Source organism: Lolium rigidum, chromosome 7 (assembly GCF_022539505.1).
Source record: "Lolium rigidum isolate FL_2022 chromosome 7, APGP_CSIRO_Lrig_0.1, whole genome shotgun sequence".
Lineage (NCBI taxonomy): Eukaryota > Viridiplantae > Streptophyta > Magnoliopsida > Poales > Poaceae > Lolium > Lolium rigidum.
Genome location: NC_061514.1, coordinates 90232056 through 90248965, shown reverse-complemented (window position 1 = coordinate 90248965; position 16910 = coordinate 90232056). Strand labels below are relative to the sequence as shown.

Sequence of the window (16910 nt, the reverse complement as noted above, 5' to 3'; positions counted from 1 at the left end):
CCAAATAACAACCAAGAAATATGATGCCAATTATGCAAAGGTTTGAGCTCTCTCTGAACGATACAATCAAGTTACTCACTAGAGAGTCCTCTTGATATTACTACCAACTATCATGTAAACTGGTCTTCCAACTACACCACGATACCTGTAATAAAGAAACCCTATCAAGAACAAACCTTAAACTTGCACATTCCACTTGATCTAGATGGTGATGATCTTGACCACTTCAAGATAGAATACATCTCTTGATTTTGATTGCTTGATGAAGTCTTGTGGATCACTCCCCCATAATCCACTATGGGAGAGCTTCTGCTTCGACGCATCTTCACATATCCATGACCACCATATGGATAGCAAGCTTCAAGAATGTGACCTCTTTAATATAGCTCAACTAAACTTGCACAACATTTTTTATTTCTTCATCTTGTTGATGTCTTGAAGATATACACGAGAGATCACTCAATCTTCTTATTCAAGACATTCTTTCCATAGGCTCAATCTTCTCTTATGACCAATCTTCATATCAATCCTTGATTAATTCCTTCGTCATCACTTCATCTTCTTATTTCAACCTTGAAGCCAACATGGTTCAAGCATTGTCTATGGACAAATCCTACAAACATAACTCAACACAAACACTACTCCATAGGGATTGTCATTAATTATCAAAACCATGCATGAGGGTCCATGAACTTTCACTTGAGGAGGAGGATTGTTGTGAAGACTGAAGGATGGGTTCTTCTTCCCAAGATCTCTTCTTATCTATTCGTGGATGAATGGCAGAGGCTCTGAATGTTTTTCGTCTTAGGTGCCCTCACGAAAGTTGTCCCTTTGATGAGGAGAAGGTAGCCGCACCCCGTACAGTCAGGCGGTATGGTCACCATGACTATACAATGGGCGTTAAAGTCTGCTGAGGCGTTGATGGTGGATCTTCCGACCAATTAAGGACTTGCTTGATTTCCTCCAAATGTTCACAAAATGGATTGATCTCCTTCCTAAAGTGCTTAATACTGAAACTAACATGAAAATAAAAATTCTCTTTGTTTTAGGTATAATACTTTAGTTAGAAGGCGAAAACCATCAAAACCAAATAAAATCCAAATGAAACACTTTAGAAAATATTGTATAATTTAGAGTTATCAGTTGACACAAAAACATGACCGCTGCAGATAAACTTGATGGATTTTTCATATGCGGGACAGAAGGTTCACAAGCATAGCAATGATCCTAGAACAACCAATGCTAATTTGCCAACATCAACTACATTATCACATGTTCTGCACTAAGGGTTTCCAAATTTACCTTGAATGCATCATGGGGTCTAGGATCAGGGCCTTGACCGTCGCACAATTATCATTGTGGTGTCCGGCGATTCTGGATACGGGCGTCTCCGCGACAGATGGAGGTTCTTCCTGCTGTCGGCGCGACCAGGACGAGAATCCTCAGTTGTGGCTTGCCCAAGAGTTCGACATCCCTCCACACTCCAACTCGCACTCCAGGTCTTCTTCATCGCCAACATGCGATCTAGGGCCCTCGTTGTGATCGCGGTGATACTACAACTGCTCTTTTGTGGGGTTGAGGTACAATGGTTGGAGGCGGGGATGGTGGGTTGCGGGGATGCCGACGGAGAGGGCCGTGTGGATGGTGTATGTCGGTGTTTCCATGTTTCTTTCAGGCGACAACGCTGAAATAGAGGGTTGTGGGGATGCTTTATGATGACTGCGGCATTTCCTTGTTTCTCTTGGGTGTTGGAACTGCCTTTTCTCCTAGGAGAGATGCATTACGTGATTAGCACAGAAAGGATTGGTGGAGATGGGATTAGCGATTAGGCGCTCAACGCGTTGAGTTGCAAAACATTGGGTGGTTCTGGGCAGTTAGATTGTTGGATCTGCTTCTCTGGCACTTTTTTAGTAGTGAGGATAATCAGGCAATGATCACATATATAAGAAGTTAAATGATGTACATGATGGCTTCGAAATAAGCTTGACCAACCTATCGGTGATCTAGTCTCACTCTAACGTTCCAATCCCCAACTTGATTATTGGAAAAGGTCCAAGAAGTTCCAGTAAATCCAAATCCGGTGAGATAAAACCTCTCCAAAGTTCATCATTTATTTTCCATTTACTTTTCTTCCTGATAAGTGTTCTTCTTGCCACATGGATTCATTAAAGTCTTCCACCATGTTTTATGTGTCATTTCTCAAAATAGGCTTTCGCCCCGCTTTATAAATAAAGCCACACACGGCCAAACCGATACAAATTATTGAGAGAAACCTCTTACAAAGCAGATAGAAAAGAAATAAGAACAAGAGTCGCCACACCCTCGAAGATATAACCGATACAACCGAAAAAGGTGAAACCCCACCTCCTTGTGAAACCACCGGACAACATCATCTGGCACCCACCAAGTTGTTGCCGAGAAGGGCCGCCTACCCTCCAGCTCCGAGTCGTGGAGCGCCGATCTGCCAACACACAACCCATACCGAGAACGGAGACAATAGTGCCACGTGTAAAAGATAGGATGTGATGAATCCACCCACTCTAGGATTGGAGAGCATCGAGAGAGGATCCAAGCATGCCCACCAATGATGACGCGAAGCGACCGAAAGGTAGCTGAGCTCCACAAGGACTCCCCAAGAGGGTGACGACACTAGGCCCCGCCGCTGCCGAGACCAAATGGTCAAAGGTTTTCACCCGAAGCTCTGGCACGAGGAAGTAACCACAACGGTGCCCCTAAGAGGGACATGACACCCACATGCATCTTCACTGTTGGTGCCAAAGCGCTGCAGTTTCGCGTGAATTACCTTCCACCATGCCAAGGAACCACGATCATCTTGTCGTAAAAAAACCAAGCTTCCATGGCACTATTTGGGAGTCGCCATTGCCGAAGCACCACCAACACCAGTAACCTCCACCGCTCGCTCCACGCCATCCTCACGACATAGGATAGAAGCCACTACCACTGCAACGTCCCTGGCCGAAGAGCCGAACACGCAGCTTCCAGGGCTACCGCCCTAGCATTCAGACCCTTACCATCAACTAACAACCACCTACAGCAGGTGCGGTCGAGCTGCGTCGGTGACCGAACTAGGCCCATTGGTGTTTGTGTGTCATTGACTAGCTAGTCCTACTAGCCAAGGCCTTCCTCATCATCAGCTAACTGTGTGGCAATCACCCAACGCCACCATCTTTGAACACCCATATCTTATTTGAGATGATTCATCCATCATGTCACAAGCTTCCACCAAAGCAATCCATCATGTCAAATTAGTTGTTGTAGTTTTAATCAGATTTAGTCTAGATACACACATCTATCTAGACGGGCGTCGTAGGTTTGCTCATTCTTAAAATAAAATCTTCTACTCCTTCTAATTCACAATAATTATTCAAAAATACTACTCCCTCCGATCCTAAAAAAAATGTCGGATGGTACATTTAGCAAAAACAACCTCGAAAATTATTTGGCCTCAACCCGCACTCCACCATATGCACTGATCAGGAAAGGGATAGATACACCGTAGCTGGCTCGCTCGCGTGGAGAATGGGGCCAGAGGCACACTTTGAAGTCTGACCTGGGCAGACTCACGCGGGGGCATCGCGCGGCAAGGGGCGCACGCATGCGCGCGGTGCAGACTCTGGCAGCAATATGCTTTGTTTTAGAAGGATTTAATTATAAAAAGTAATTGTACTAACTGTTGGACACTTTTTTAAAATCGGAGGGAGTAGTAGATGGATATATCGTAGGAAGTACAATGTTTAGTCCCCAACTGTTTTTCATTTAAAAAATCGAACCCGCGTGGGAAACAAGCTCGGCCCCACGCCCCACGAGACGTGGACCCGCGGTCTCGCCCGTCCACGCCTGTCACGTGCGGAAATTATTAATCTCGGGTAGGTATCTGTCTGTATTTCTGTGTTCTCGTCTCCTCCCCACAAGCATCCATATCCTCCACCTGCCAAATCTCTTTCGCTTTTTAAATTCCACAATTTTATCGTCCGCCTTCTCAAGCAGCAGGCCGCCTTGCCCCGCCGCCGCGCGCGCGCCGATGGATCGGGAAGAAGGTAAAGCAGCGCAGAGCCTACCGAATTTGATGGCGACCCTGGCTAATTCGGGGGACGATTGCGCTTGGTGTGCAGTGACGGAGTTCCTGGGCCAGGTGCCCCTCCTGCAGTGCCTCCCCGGATCCTCCATCCGCAGGATCGCCGAGGCCGTCCAGCTCAGGCACTACGGTCAGTACCGCGCCAGCCGTCGCTACGTTTTAGCTGGCACCCCCTAGATCGATCGATCGACTCACCAGGTTTTCTAGTTAGGCGAGCACATCCTGAATATCTCTCTGATTAGTTAAGTGTACTGCATACTGTTAGTTTACTGGATTATGCTCACTATGTTAGTTACCGACTCTAGATTTTTTCTTTCAAGAATACACCTGGAAGCTGTATCAGATATTTTTTCTTTCAATAATACACCTGGATTATGCTCAGCATGTTAGTTAGTAAGGAGGCAATACACCGAGCTTCTAGGCCGCATCACGGCCGAACAAGGGAATTTGGAGACCAACTCCAGCTACAGGAAGGCGCAAGCCAACGCACCGCCCGCCCATAAGCCCCCAAGAGTCGGTGGGTGAACGGCGGGACCAAACCAGACCGAATGAGGCGTCGACCAAGAAGCGCCGTCGACGGTGTACATAGCGCCCCAGGAGCCCACGCTCTGAGTGTCAGCCTACACCAACTCCCACTGGTGTACCGAGGACTCACGAACCTCCTAGGCGACGCTTCCAAGGAGGGAACGACACAGCCGCGTCCCGCCGCCCAAACCGAAGGCCGGATCTCGAGGCGGGGGAAAGACTCTCTAGATTTATGATTCGCTGTATTCTGGGAATGATGCATGATTCTGTGTACATCTGATTTTCCGATGCACAATTTACTAGTGCGAACTATAGCTGTGCTAGTCAACATGGATATAAATATAAGCAGAAAATGCCTACAAGTGCATGCCTACTAGGCGTCCAAAAGTACGGCACCGCCTTCAATACCTATTACCTAGTGTTTGTTTTTTCTAATTAAGAGGCGCCAATTTCCACTTTTATATTTTCCCATGCAGCGGATAAATCTTTTAATGCCTAATTTCTTCACGTTGTTTAGCCTTGTCGATAATGGTCCTGATTTTGTATTCATGAAATGTGGTCTAGAATGAAACTGATTTATTCTTTTGTTTTTTCATGGTGGCATTGTGCAGAATCTGGTGATTACATTGCTCGTGAAGGTGAACCCGTAGATGGCCTTTGCATCATATTGGATGGACAGGTATGACTTAGGGCTAATTCTCAATTTGAGTGCATATAGCACACCATTTTGGGCATCACAGCACTGATTGGCATACTCTTAGGCTGTAAATAACTTTTTGTATCTACCAATGCACCAACACATAAATCTTTTCTGTTTTCTGAAAAGATATAGCAGGCTTTGTTTTCAAAGAACATAATATTGATCAGTTACTATAACGTTGATTATTTACATTCGTGTTCAATCTGAGTTTCGTATTTTCAGACCTACATGGTAAATTGTGCTACTGTTATTATGTACCCATCTCCTGCTACAACTGTCTGTTGGATATATATTCAACCATTTATTGTCATGTTTGTTTATTTACATTGTCTATGTTAGTTTTCTTATAAATTTATCGTCACCAACAAAGTATTCCTATGTCAAGTATACTCACAATTTGACGCCAACCGAATTCTTAGTGCTAAAAGATTTCTGTTACTTGAAAGACATTCTCTTAATCTTGCAGGCTGAAGTTTCTGCTCCAGCAAACACAGAAGAAGAAAACCGCCCAGACTACGTGTTAAATAAGTATGACTACTTTGGTTATGGTAATACATCTCTATACATGTTTTAAAATAATATTAGGATCGTTTCTAGTTTCATCAAGTATGTCCATTTTTTTGCATGAAAAGACAAAATAGTTTGTTTTTCATGGATTATTTTCTGTAAGTCCTAATGTTTACACTGTTTTGTAGGGACCAATAGTTCTGTCCATCAAGTAAATGTTACTGCAGTAACAAAGGTCATTTTCCATTTTCTGTTTCTAGCTTGACAATTATTAGTTTTTTTAGATAGGCATTGTTATTAACTTGACATTTTAGTAGCTATAGGAACCCGTTTTGCAATGATATTAGCTGATGGCTTGGCTTTTCCGAATCCAACAGTTGTCTTTAGCTTATTGTTAGTCATGTATTGCAGCTGACCTGCTTTGTATTGCCAAGTCAATACGGACACCTGTTGCAAACAAAGACAATTTGGAATGCAGAGGAGGCACCTGAAAACCATTCTTTGCTGGAACAAATTTTGCACTTGGAGAAATTAGAGGTAAGTCTAGATATATGTTGGTGTTCTTTGCTTATTTATTTTTCTAAGGAGGTATGTATCATGCTGCATTTTCTTAATGGACTGGAGGGATGATAATCAGAAATACTAATTCCTCAAATAGTGTAACATATATGCTTTGTCTTCTAGTTTCGTAACTTCTATCACTCTGTTATTACAGGACCTAGATTACTGCGAATTTCAGGCTAACCTTTGATTTAATATCACCATTAGACATGTGATTTTAATTATATTACCCAAAGAAAGAAATACAAGAGGGCATTTGGCAGTTCGCGATTTCCATCTCATGATTTACAGTTAAAGAGACAAGCAGGCTATTATAATGATTTACAGTTAACCCGTTGATCTTGCTTATTATTATTGTAATTTTATTTTTTATTTTGTAGGTTGATATATTCCGTGGGTTAACTTTGCCTGAAGCTCCACAATTTAGGCAAGTTTTTGGAGGACAATTGATTGGACAGGCATGTTTCAACCGCCCTCTCTTAGTTTCTGTTATCTTCATCTGCCAACTGTGTGCATTTCACTGCTTCATTTCTATGCTCTGAAGGAATATCCAAGTCCCTATATATAGGTAGAAATATGTGAATCACTGACTCAACGCTAAAAAGGAAGTTCTTAAGCATGCTTCTGAATTTCCTCCACGTTTGGGCAACATATAATTCACATGTAAATAATATCCCAACAATCAGCAATTCATGAACAGATATGCATCTTATGTTTGAATGTAGTCAACTTTCTTCAATACAGACATGCTATGATGCATTGTTTGTTGCTGTTGATGTTATCCCTTTGGTATAACCTTTCATGATGTGTTCAACTAAGGGAGGCATCCCGGTTATCTACCGTTTTTCTAATTATCCTTCCTTTTGAATACCCGTAAATGAATTTGTTTGAATTTAGATCAAGATCCATTTGAATTCATCTATGGGAATTTTCTTACTGGAAACTGTAGGTTTCATATGGATTCTTGTATATTTTTATTGGAACTCAGAACAAGATCTGTTTGAAATTATGTATGTCATGGTTATTTGAAATAATCATTGTAATGGTTACTGTTCATTATAGATATATAACCTAGGCAAGTCTTGTCATCCATTTTTCTTGAAATGATGTTCAATCAAGATATAAGATGAAAATTTGCCAGTTTTGTGATGTCATATTGGCATGAATGTGAATGCACCAAGACAAAGTATCCTGTAAAGGTTTCATGGCCCAGTTTTACTTCTATGGCCTTGTGATGATCTTATTCTGATTCAACTATATATGTGCTTATGCACTGCTTAGTAATCGGTCATCATAACTCACTCCCCTACACTCCCAAACTAGAGAAAAACCATTTACTAAAATGGGTAGAATAAAATGGTGCATGCATCACTGCCAATGTTTTTTACCATGTCTTAATCTTCACGCAGGCACTAGCAGCAGCATCCAAGACTGTCGATTGCCTGAAACTTGTGCATAGTTTGCATGCAATTTTTCTTATTGCAGGGGACAATAATAGTAAGAGTATTTTGGCTCATTTTTTGTCCATAACTCTGGTCAAGCAGAAACTGATGTCCAGTTTCTGTAATTATTTATTAATGTAACCATATGTCTTTGCTATCTCCTCTACTGTAGTGCCAATAATATATCAGGTAAATCGGGAGCGTGATGGAACCAGCTTTGCCACCAGAAAAGTGGAGGCAAAGCAGAAAGGCCTTGTCATATTCACTTTAATTGTTTCTTTCCAGGTGATTATCCTTATAGTTTCTTCAACAAATACAGCAGACTTTTTTAGGAAAATTAATATTTTAACACTGCCAGTGATACCACCGGGGAAAAAGTGTGCCTTGTTCATGTCGAGGATCATTATAGATAGTAGCTCAAATGACAGTTTTGTACCTTGTAGCTTCTGTATGCTGTATCAAATTGCAATTCCTCTTTTTATTATGTCTAATCCCCTAAAGGCCTAAACTATAGCATCTGTCCAAACTCTTTTGCACGGAAATGGAAAAAGAAGACAAAGCGTGTGCCGGACTTAACAGAGAATTTTGTGAGGTTCATGTGATCTTAAGAGCTTTCCATGCTAATCAAGTCAAACATGAACATTCATACTATACAAGCTTCATTCTTTAATTCAAACCCTGAGTTGCTTTGCTCTATCATTACCGACAGATCAATATCATTCTTCGTTTCAAACATCACATATATCATGGCCCAGGAAAATATGTCCTATGGTACTACGTGAAAATGAAATGATACAACTAGATTGAGATATATGTGAGAACCAGCCTCAGGACATGAATCTACCAGACAAAGAAGAATGGGGTCTAACTTCTGCTCCGGTTCTTTTGCAGAAGGAAGAACTAGGGTTTGAGCATCAAGCTGCAATCATGCCTGCTGTTCCTCCTCCAGAACAGGCAAGGATTTTACACTTTCTTCTCATGCCCATGGGAAAAGAAGTACTGTAACTAATAAGTAATCAAATGCAGCTCCTGAATATGGAAGAGATACGAGAAAGAAGACTCACTGATCCACGGTTTCCAATGTAAATATTCTTGCCATTTAAGCATATCGATAATTTGTTAAGTTTATTGTTCTCAGATGATTTATTTTAAATTTAAAATCTTTGCTTTCAGAAGCAATATCTTCTGTGTTGTTAGAAAAGCATGATTGTTTATCAGCATTAGTTTTCAAGTGTTTCTCCCATTCTTGTAGTGCCACTAGTTGGACAGCACATTTAGAATATTAGATATTATGCTACCTCTTAAGCTTCAGGTATCCCGTGAGTTCGAAAATTTGTTCATCTCTTTATGACATGCTGGCTGTCCTGACAGTTTAGTAATATGCAGGCAATATAGGAACTTGGCTGCCAAGAAGAAGTTTGTTCCTTGGCCCATTGAAATGAGGTTCTGCCAAGATTCTGGGTCTCAGCATAAACCAAGGTAAGTTCACCATGAACTTTCTTTGTGGCCTTAGATTCATACAAAAGATCACATGTCTTTATAGATAAGCTTCAGTGTATATCCTCCAGAACCATAATTTTTATATAGATCCTTTTTCATACTATTTTTTTTTGTCTGATTCAGTAATGCTTCCGATTCTTTTCAGTCTGTATTATTGGTTTAAAGCTAGAGGAAAACTTTCGGATGATCCAGCTCTTCATAGGTTTGCCATTTTATCACTGTACACTGTTGATGTCTTACATGGTTGGGTATGTGGATGATGTTATTCTATGGTATTACAGATGTGTTGTAGCATATGCTTCCGATCTACTATATTCAGGGGTCAGCCTAAATCCGCACCGGGAGAGGGGTTTGAAGACATACTCTCTCAGTCTTGATCACTCGTATGTTTCAACAATCCACACTCATCATCGAGAGTTTAATTTGCCACATACAAGGTCCCACGAGTAAATGGTTTCCTTTTGGTTGCTTGCTAATGTTTCTCAGGATGTGGTTCCACAAGCCCGTGAAAGCTGATGACTGGTTGTTATATGTGGTAAGCTATTGGTTTGTATCTTTCAGTTGACGCTGACAGCAAAATGAACTTACTTCAAGAGGCTCTTATCACAACATCATCTTCCATTAATAAACACAGATTGACAGCCCATCTGCACACGGTGGTAGGGGATTCGTTACTGGAAGAATGTTCAACCGGCAAGGAGAGGTATGTGCCTTAGTCGTTTCAAAGCTTCCACTGTGATGCTGCTAACTATCTTTGTCATCTAATGGTTACGATTCTTCTTCCCTAAATTATCAGCTTGTCGTGTCCCTGACCCAAGAGGCATTGATTAGAAGAGCTAAGACACCTGGACAAACCCCAAGGCCAAAGCTTTGAGAAGTGCAGAAGAGCTGTGCCTGGACGATCTTTGCTCCTTTTGCCCCCTTGTTCGACCTGCGGTGCTGTTTGATATTATTTTTGATATAGTACGTGTAACACGTTGAGCCAAGATGCAGCATATGATATATTAGTAATCTGAAAGGGTGAGAGAGCAGTGAAAGTTATGTGACTTACATCTGAAATTTAGGAATACCAGACATGACACAGTTGTAATCTTTGAAAAGTCTTTTGGGCTCATAAAAAAAAGTGAAATATATTTATAACTGACATCTCACCATTCCTCGGTTCCACTGTAAGAGTGAGACACGGTGGCTGCTATGGTGTTAGTAAAGATTAGCACAACCAGTTCTACAAATAAGGTTTTACAACTACAGCTGACAAAATGGAAGTGTGCCACTGCACAGCAGCTCGTTGCATGTCACATAAATGATCAGAAACAACTTGGTAAGCAAGAGTACAATCTGAAGTGGTAACTACACACAGCGCTTCCTTATTAAATACATCTAGACAACATGTTGCAGATCTCTTGCTAACCACTACTGCAACGATGGATGCTCTGTCAGTAAACGATCTCTTGCTAAACACTACTGAATCAAGCTATTTCAACACCAAGATGTTGCAGATGGTACACTTGCCGTGTGAGCCCACAACCTCATAAATAATGCATAAAACAAAAAAAATCACATTATCAATGTTAACTGCTACCGTTTTCTTTGGAAAACAGGATGTATATTCAGCTTCTCCAGCTTCTCCATCTGAGCAACACACTTGTTCATTTTCTTCAAGACCTTGGGCATAGCTGCAATGCTAGCCTCAGTCTTCGATTTGAAGATCTTTAGCTTTTCAAGCTTATCTTGGTGAGCTTCGGCATGCGAGGTTCCAGCCACAGACTGTTGTTCACCTGGAACTTCTGCAATATCCATACTGGTGTCAGCCTATGTTGAAGTACCAAAATTGTGCAAGTTATTTTATCATTGTATTATCAAGGTTTGCCCCTTATTCATGTCATGCCAAGTTAGGTTTAATCTACCGTGGTTACCACACAGTAGATTGAGTACCTAGTCAAGTATTGAATGGCCAGAGAAAACAGTAGGGGGCTAACTTCTGATGAAGGAACATGATTATTTGGTTGAATTCGCAAAGGAGAAAACAGGAAAAAGAATGGTCCATTATTTTGGGGTTTGACATTTAAAAGGTTGAGTTAAGCACTTGAGCAAACAATTCTTCAGCAATATCTGATGGAATAACAAACTCGTCTAAAACTACATAGCAGCCAATAAGAAGCATCAACTAAACATGTGTTATGTGTTACAGAAAATATACCATCAAATTCTTATTCAAAAGAAGTTTTAAATTAAATGGTATAATTTATTATTAGTCAAATGGATGGTCAAAGTTAAATCACGAAAAACAAGGGCGCCATGTAAACAGGTACTCCAAAAGGCATGTTCTCATAATAATATGTCAACAAATTTAGATAATTCCTTTTCACTCGGAGCAAAAATACAACACATCGTGTAAGGTAATAAGGTCAGATGATAAAACTAATAAGGATCTTGTTTCGTAACTGAACTAAGTTAGATTACTATAACTGACCATAAGAAGATGTAAGCAAAAAAATATGTTTTCCCAATTAATTGTTGCCGATTTTCGCAGCTATTTTCTACAACAGATTACCAATAAGTTCCACACAGCACATCACAGCTTAGCAACCCCAAACTGGGCCATAGCAAATTTTGTTAGCTATGGGTGGCAACCAGAGACCCAATTAAAACTTACCTAGATACTACAAATCACCTATTGCAATGAGTTTGATTTAGAATTTGGCAAACAGAAACAAATCCCTCCCTTCATTTCTCTCTCTAGCTCGCTCAAAATGTCAACTTAGATCCAAAAGGCTGGCTTCCACCCTTAATTCCTAGCCCTAAATAGAGGTAAATCAAAAGGAGGTTCATTTTTCTATGTGTCCTTCAAGAACGGTCTATCCACGCGCAAATCATGCAAACCCCGAACAAAGGGGACGAACTAACCGGAAACCCTAGCAGCACCAGAGGAAGGCCGAAAGCGCGCATACCCGGGCAGGCGGTCGGACGGAAGGCGGCGAGGCGCGACACTGTGGCGTCGAGGAAGCGGGTGGCGGCGTCGCGGCGGTGCTCGAGTATGCGGCGGCCCAGATCGGCCACCTCCCTCTCCAGGTCCTCGACCTCTTCCTCCAGCCCCGCCGCCGCCTCGTCCTCTCCTGCGGAGGTGGAGGTTGTGGCGGCGTCGGAAGATTCGGGGGCCTTGCGCTTTAGGCGGTTGGGCGTGGCTCCAGCTTGGCTCGGCGCGAGCACCCCCGCCATGGCGAAGTGTTTGGAGCGCCTGCAGAGAGGAGGTGAGTAGAGAGAAGCCGACGAAGGGAATGGGGGAGCGGAGAGATTCAATTTTGGCCGATGGGAGCTGGGGCCCGCATTAAACTGGGCTCGCTCGCTTATCTCTGATTTCTGAACGAATTTGGTTCGGTTGTGAAATCCAAACTTTTCGGGAGCCAGTGACGACTTCTTTTTTTTTTTGAACAGGGGCTTCCTTTCGGACCCAGATGCTTCATTTCAGTCGGTGGGTATAAGTTGGAGAGAAACCCGACTAGAAATTACAACCAAGTTCTCCCTTTTTCTAAAAAGGACCATAGCAGAAAACTTGAAAAGCGACCTAATCCTTCTCCACCGTTGCTGCTGAACCTCAATGCTACAGCCGTCAACCTTGCCGTCGGAGATGAGACCACACTTGGGGCAGGATCAACAATGAGCGTCGCGCTAAGGTTGAGGAAGATCCTTTGCTCTAGCTCTCTGGCCTGGAGGAAGAAGAACCGTTGGAGCAGCACGCTCCACGGGGCGAACTGGCCCCCTTGGCCAACCGGAGCAACGATGCCACCAAGCCGCTGCTGTTTCTCTTCGCCGTGAGAAGCTTCGAGGATGACCCGAAGAGCTCCAAATACTGCCGTCGTCGATCTCTAACCGCCACCATCGCGGCCATATCTGACGAGATCAGTTCGAAGTCGAGCTCCACCGAGCTTATTGACTGGAGGCGCAAAAGAGAACTCCCCGACTATTTTTATCTCTGACCATTGAAGCACCACAGAGGGAGAAATCGCTGCCGCTGGCTAGCCTAAGCTGCTCGAGAGCTTCGGCAACCCAAACCTCCGGATACACAACATGGCGCCAGATCGGCATATAGCCATACAACCTACTAGGAAAAAACCTAAACTCTTTTGTACACTCTAGACAACCCATCCTTCTCTCCTCCAGACGGCGGTGCCGCAGGAATTAAGTCGGAGGAGCGCATAGGAGCGAGAGGAGACTCTCAAGGTACTGTAGCGAAGAGAGAGAAATGAAGAGGAGAACTGAGAGAGCGGTGCTAGTGACGACTTGGGAATTCGGATCGATGTGATACTTGGGACTTTTTACCTGCCTAATGTGTTTCGAAAAAAACCCTCCATCGCCGATTAGACGGCTGCAAATAATTCTTAGACACTTGGTGACACCATGGTGCATAGTAATGGGGCCACGACCATAATTCTATGATGTCACTTGTGGTGCTATGCCTTGGTGAGCTTGGCCGGCAATAGCGACGCAACTCAGCTCTTCATCCCCATGTGGTGCCGATGGTACCAGTAGAGCTTGCTGAGATCCTTAGTTTTGTTTTGGGGACCGCGGTGGCTCCTGTGCGGCGGTGACGTTGTTGCCGCACAAGAGCCAGTGTATGTGAAAGTATAGAGATGGTAAACCTAGATGGGGGTGAATAGGTTTCTACAAATTTTAATTCTTTCTTTGCAATATTAGGCTTTGCGGAATATAAAGGTGAGCCTAATGCAAACTAGGTGAAGCAACCTATATGAGGATACAACTAACTCGAGCACGAAGGCTCTCTCAGGCGATTAAATCACAAGTAAGGAGTTCGGTTAGAGATAACCGATAGCACGCGGAGACGAGGATGTATTCCCGTGTTCCCTTCCTTTGCAAGAAGGTACGTCACGTTTGGAGGGGTGGAGGTCCCACGAAGGATTCCCCACGCCACGAAGGCTCACCCTATTCTCCGGAGCCTATCCCACGAAGGAATAGCTCACTCACCTGTGGTAGACTTTGAGGTAGCCTCCAAACCTTCATAATCTTGCCCGGAGCAAATCCACAGCCCGGATGCTTCCGGACTCCTCTTGCCCACCTAGGGTTTCCAAGGAACCCTAGGAAGCAAGCTTCTCGATGAATACAAGGGGGAATGAGATTTGGCTTGATAGAACAGTAGATCGGGTCCTCCTCTAACGATTCTCCGGAGGGATTTGAGTTTGGGTGGAGGAGGAGGGAGATCTGAGGCTTTTGGTGTTTCTAGCAATGGAGTAAGAGAGAGAGAGAGAGCTCAAGAACAGCTTGTAGTGTAGTGCCTAATTGTTCAGAGGTAGGAGAAGGCCTATTTATAGTGTTCTTCGAAATATGGCCCGTTGGTCACTTGCCACCTCAGCTTTTCTCTCGACAAACCCGGTCAACCGGACCACAGACCGGATTGCCCGGTGCAGAGGCCGGTCGGACCGGACCAGGGACCGGAGTCACTTTGCGTCGTCCAGGAGCTCCTCCGGTTGGCGCCCGGTTGGCGACCGGTCGACCGGGCCGCACGCCGGACTCGCCGGTTGGTAGGCCCGCTGACCGGTCGGCAACCGGATCTGTCAGGTTCTCGTTTGGAACCGGTTGGCGACCGGTTGACCGGGCCGCCCGCCGGACTAGCCGGTTGGGGGGGGGGGGGGGCGGTTGACCGGGCGGCAAACCAGATTTCTGCTGTAGACCCCTTTTCGATTGTTGTTGAAGTGGGGGGTCTCCTTTAGCCTTCTTGTTCCTTTGATACACCATTTATGCCTCTTTGGCTAATACCTGAGATTATCCTTATAAACATATTAGGCCAAATACTCTTAGCACGGTGTCATTGTTACCAAAATAATGGATAAGGGTAAAATACCCTTACAATCTCCCCCTTTTTGGTATACGATGACAAACCGAGCTAGAGTCACATATAGATATTATGATAAGCTCTAAACCTTGATTCCATATAAGATATTATGACAGCTCCCCCATAATGTGTGCACTTGGAGAATTTGCGTTTGAATGCAAAGTGCACCATTTGTGAAATATGAGAAGCTCCCCTAATATCTTTAGGAAACAAGCATGGTATGGACAAGTATATCAAGATATATAAGCATAAAGCATGATTATCCTAATAGAGTGATTAAGCATACAAATAGTCGTCCATACACATCCATACACGAATTATTTGAAGTAGCAAATGGTTCTTGAGAAATCAAAGCAAATAAGCACAAGCCATATAAGATCCAAATAAAGCAACACCCATGGCTTGTGACGATCAAAGAACCCCGTGGTCTTAGACTCTACTCTCTTCTCCTCCTTTGGCATCGGAACACCAAAAAGGCGAAGAAAAAAAGGAGAGACGCTATCGCACCCATCAGTAGAACTGATGCCCGGAGGAGTAGGAGCTCTCGCCATCATCGCGTGCAGCCGCATCACCTTCATCCTCATCACCATCATCATCAGCAGGAGTAGGAGCACGAGCAGTCCGAGGAGGAAGGCCACCATGAGCATACATGGAGAAGTCGAAGTTCTGGATCATCTCATCGGTAAGGAGAGGCATCTCCCACTGAGGTGCTACCACATGCTCCATCTCAGGTCCAGAAGGAGGAACAGGGGCATGCCGTGAAGCCATGAACTCATTCTGTCGCCTCCTTGTCTCCTGGTTCAAAGCAAGACTCTGATGTGCAACATCATTGGTGTTCTTGCACATTTGCCACATGCTGGAGAAGAAGCGAGCGGCACCGTGCTTGGAGCACCGAGAGTAGCTGGAGCTAGCATCATGATCATAGCGTTCCTTGGAACGGCGCTCAGTGGAGGGCATCATGGAGGGAACGTCCGGACGAGTGGCCTCCTGAGTGGGGATCCTGAAGGGTTCCATGATGACCCTTTCATCTAGTGTGTTGAGAGAAGCAGGTACAATGTAGTTGAGGAGCCGCTGAACATACTGAGCATAGTTGGGAGTCATGCGACCCATAATAGACCGCTTCAGTTCACAATGAATGAGATCACAGCCATCAATCTTCCTTACCCTGTCAGGTTGGCAATAGTACATCAGATTTAGGTGATAGTTCCTGACTTCACTGGTGTCGCCAGACTTGCTGATGAGACTCTCACGGAACATCTTGGCAAGGACAAGATATGAGTAGTACATCCCAGAGATAGTGGGAGGCCCAGGTGTAGGGTTCGGAGGATAGCAAAAGGAGATGTCACCCTTAGCAAGCTTAGACCGAGAATGAATCTTGTACCCTGGAGCACTGTCACCACCACAACCCATGGCTGCACGGAACTGAGTGTAGGTGCATGAGTACTTCTCCTTGCCAGTCATCCAAGTGATAGTGCGATCCTCATCATCATGGAAGAATACGGTGCAATGGAATTGACAGACAAGAAGGGGGCAATATATGCTTTCTGCTTGTTCATCATCGGGCTTTAGGCACACAAGATCATATAGTCCCAAACCCTTCAAGGTTTCAACCACAAAGCGGTACTTTGTGGCTTCATGCAAGGCAAGCTCGGCAGGGTTGATGGCCTTGGGCATCACAACAGCACCATTCTTCATACACTCTCGAGTGTCATAGAATCCTTCCCATATGGC

At 44.0% G+C, this 16910-nt stretch overlaps 2 protein-coding genes across 3 annotated transcripts; one reads left to right on the top strand and one right to left on the bottom strand.

Annotated features, from left to right (window-relative positions):
- The first annotated feature begins 3950 nt into the window (after positions 1 to 3950).
- Positions 3951 to 10477, top strand: LOC124670792 (acyl-CoA hydrolase 2-like). 2 transcript variants are annotated; one of them, XM_047207267.1, is made up of 17 exons: positions 3951 to 4058; positions 4134 to 4226; positions 5233 to 5300; positions 5788 to 5869; positions 6017 to 6063; positions 6240 to 6365; positions 6770 to 6847; positions 7799 to 7886; positions 8004 to 8116; positions 8723 to 8785; positions 8858 to 8913; positions 9218 to 9310; positions 9477 to 9533; positions 9613 to 9714; positions 9818 to 9866; positions 9966 to 10034; positions 10128 to 10477. In XM_047207267.1, the coding sequence occupies exons 1-17, from the start codon at positions 4043 to 4045 to the stop codon at positions 10203 to 10205; spliced, it is 1278 nt and encodes a 425-aa protein (XP_047063223.1). In that variant the 5' UTR covers positions 3951 to 4042; the 3' UTR covers positions 10206 to 10477. The 2 variants fall into 2 exon arrangements, with proteins under 2 accessions (XP_047063223.1, XP_047063222.1); XM_047207266.1 differs by having other exon boundaries at positions 4028 to 4226.
- A 111-nt stretch (positions 10478 to 10588) lies between these two features.
- Positions 10589 to 12550, bottom strand: LOC124671649. Its single transcript, XM_047207998.1, has 2 exons — positions 12283 to 12550; positions 10589 to 11118 (listed from the first exon to the last, which is right to left on the bottom strand). The coding sequence occupies exons 1-2, from the start codon at positions 12548 to 12550 to the stop codon at positions 10910 to 10912; spliced, it is 477 nt and encodes a 158-aa protein (XP_047063954.1). The 3' UTR covers positions 10589 to 10909.
- Between the last annotated feature and the right edge of the window lie 4360 nt (positions 12551 to 16910).

Excerpts from the sequence above, each read along its gene's own strand:
- LOC124670792 (XM_047207266.1), top strand. The coding sequence starts at position 4,043 with ATGGATCGGGAAGAAGGTAAAGCAGCGCAGAGCCTACCGAATTTGATG. Across the intron at positions 5,870-6,016 it reads GTATGACTACTTTGGTTATG|GGACCAATAGTTCTGTCCAT; the intron begins GTAATACATCTC and ends ACTGTTTTGTAG. Across the intron at positions 10,035-10,127 it reads TGTTCAACCGGCAAGGAGAG|CTTGTCGTGTCCCTGACCCA; the intron begins GTATGTGCCTTA and ends CTAAATTATCAG.
- LOC124671649 (XM_047207998.1), bottom strand. The coding sequence starts at position 12,550 with ATGGCGGGGGTGCTCGCGCCGAGCCAAGCTGGAGCCACGCCCAACCGC. Across the intron at positions 11,119-12,282 it reads CCGTCCGACCGCCTGCCCGG|AAGTTCCAGGTGAACAACAG; the intron begins GTATGCGCGCTT and ends TGGATATTGCAG.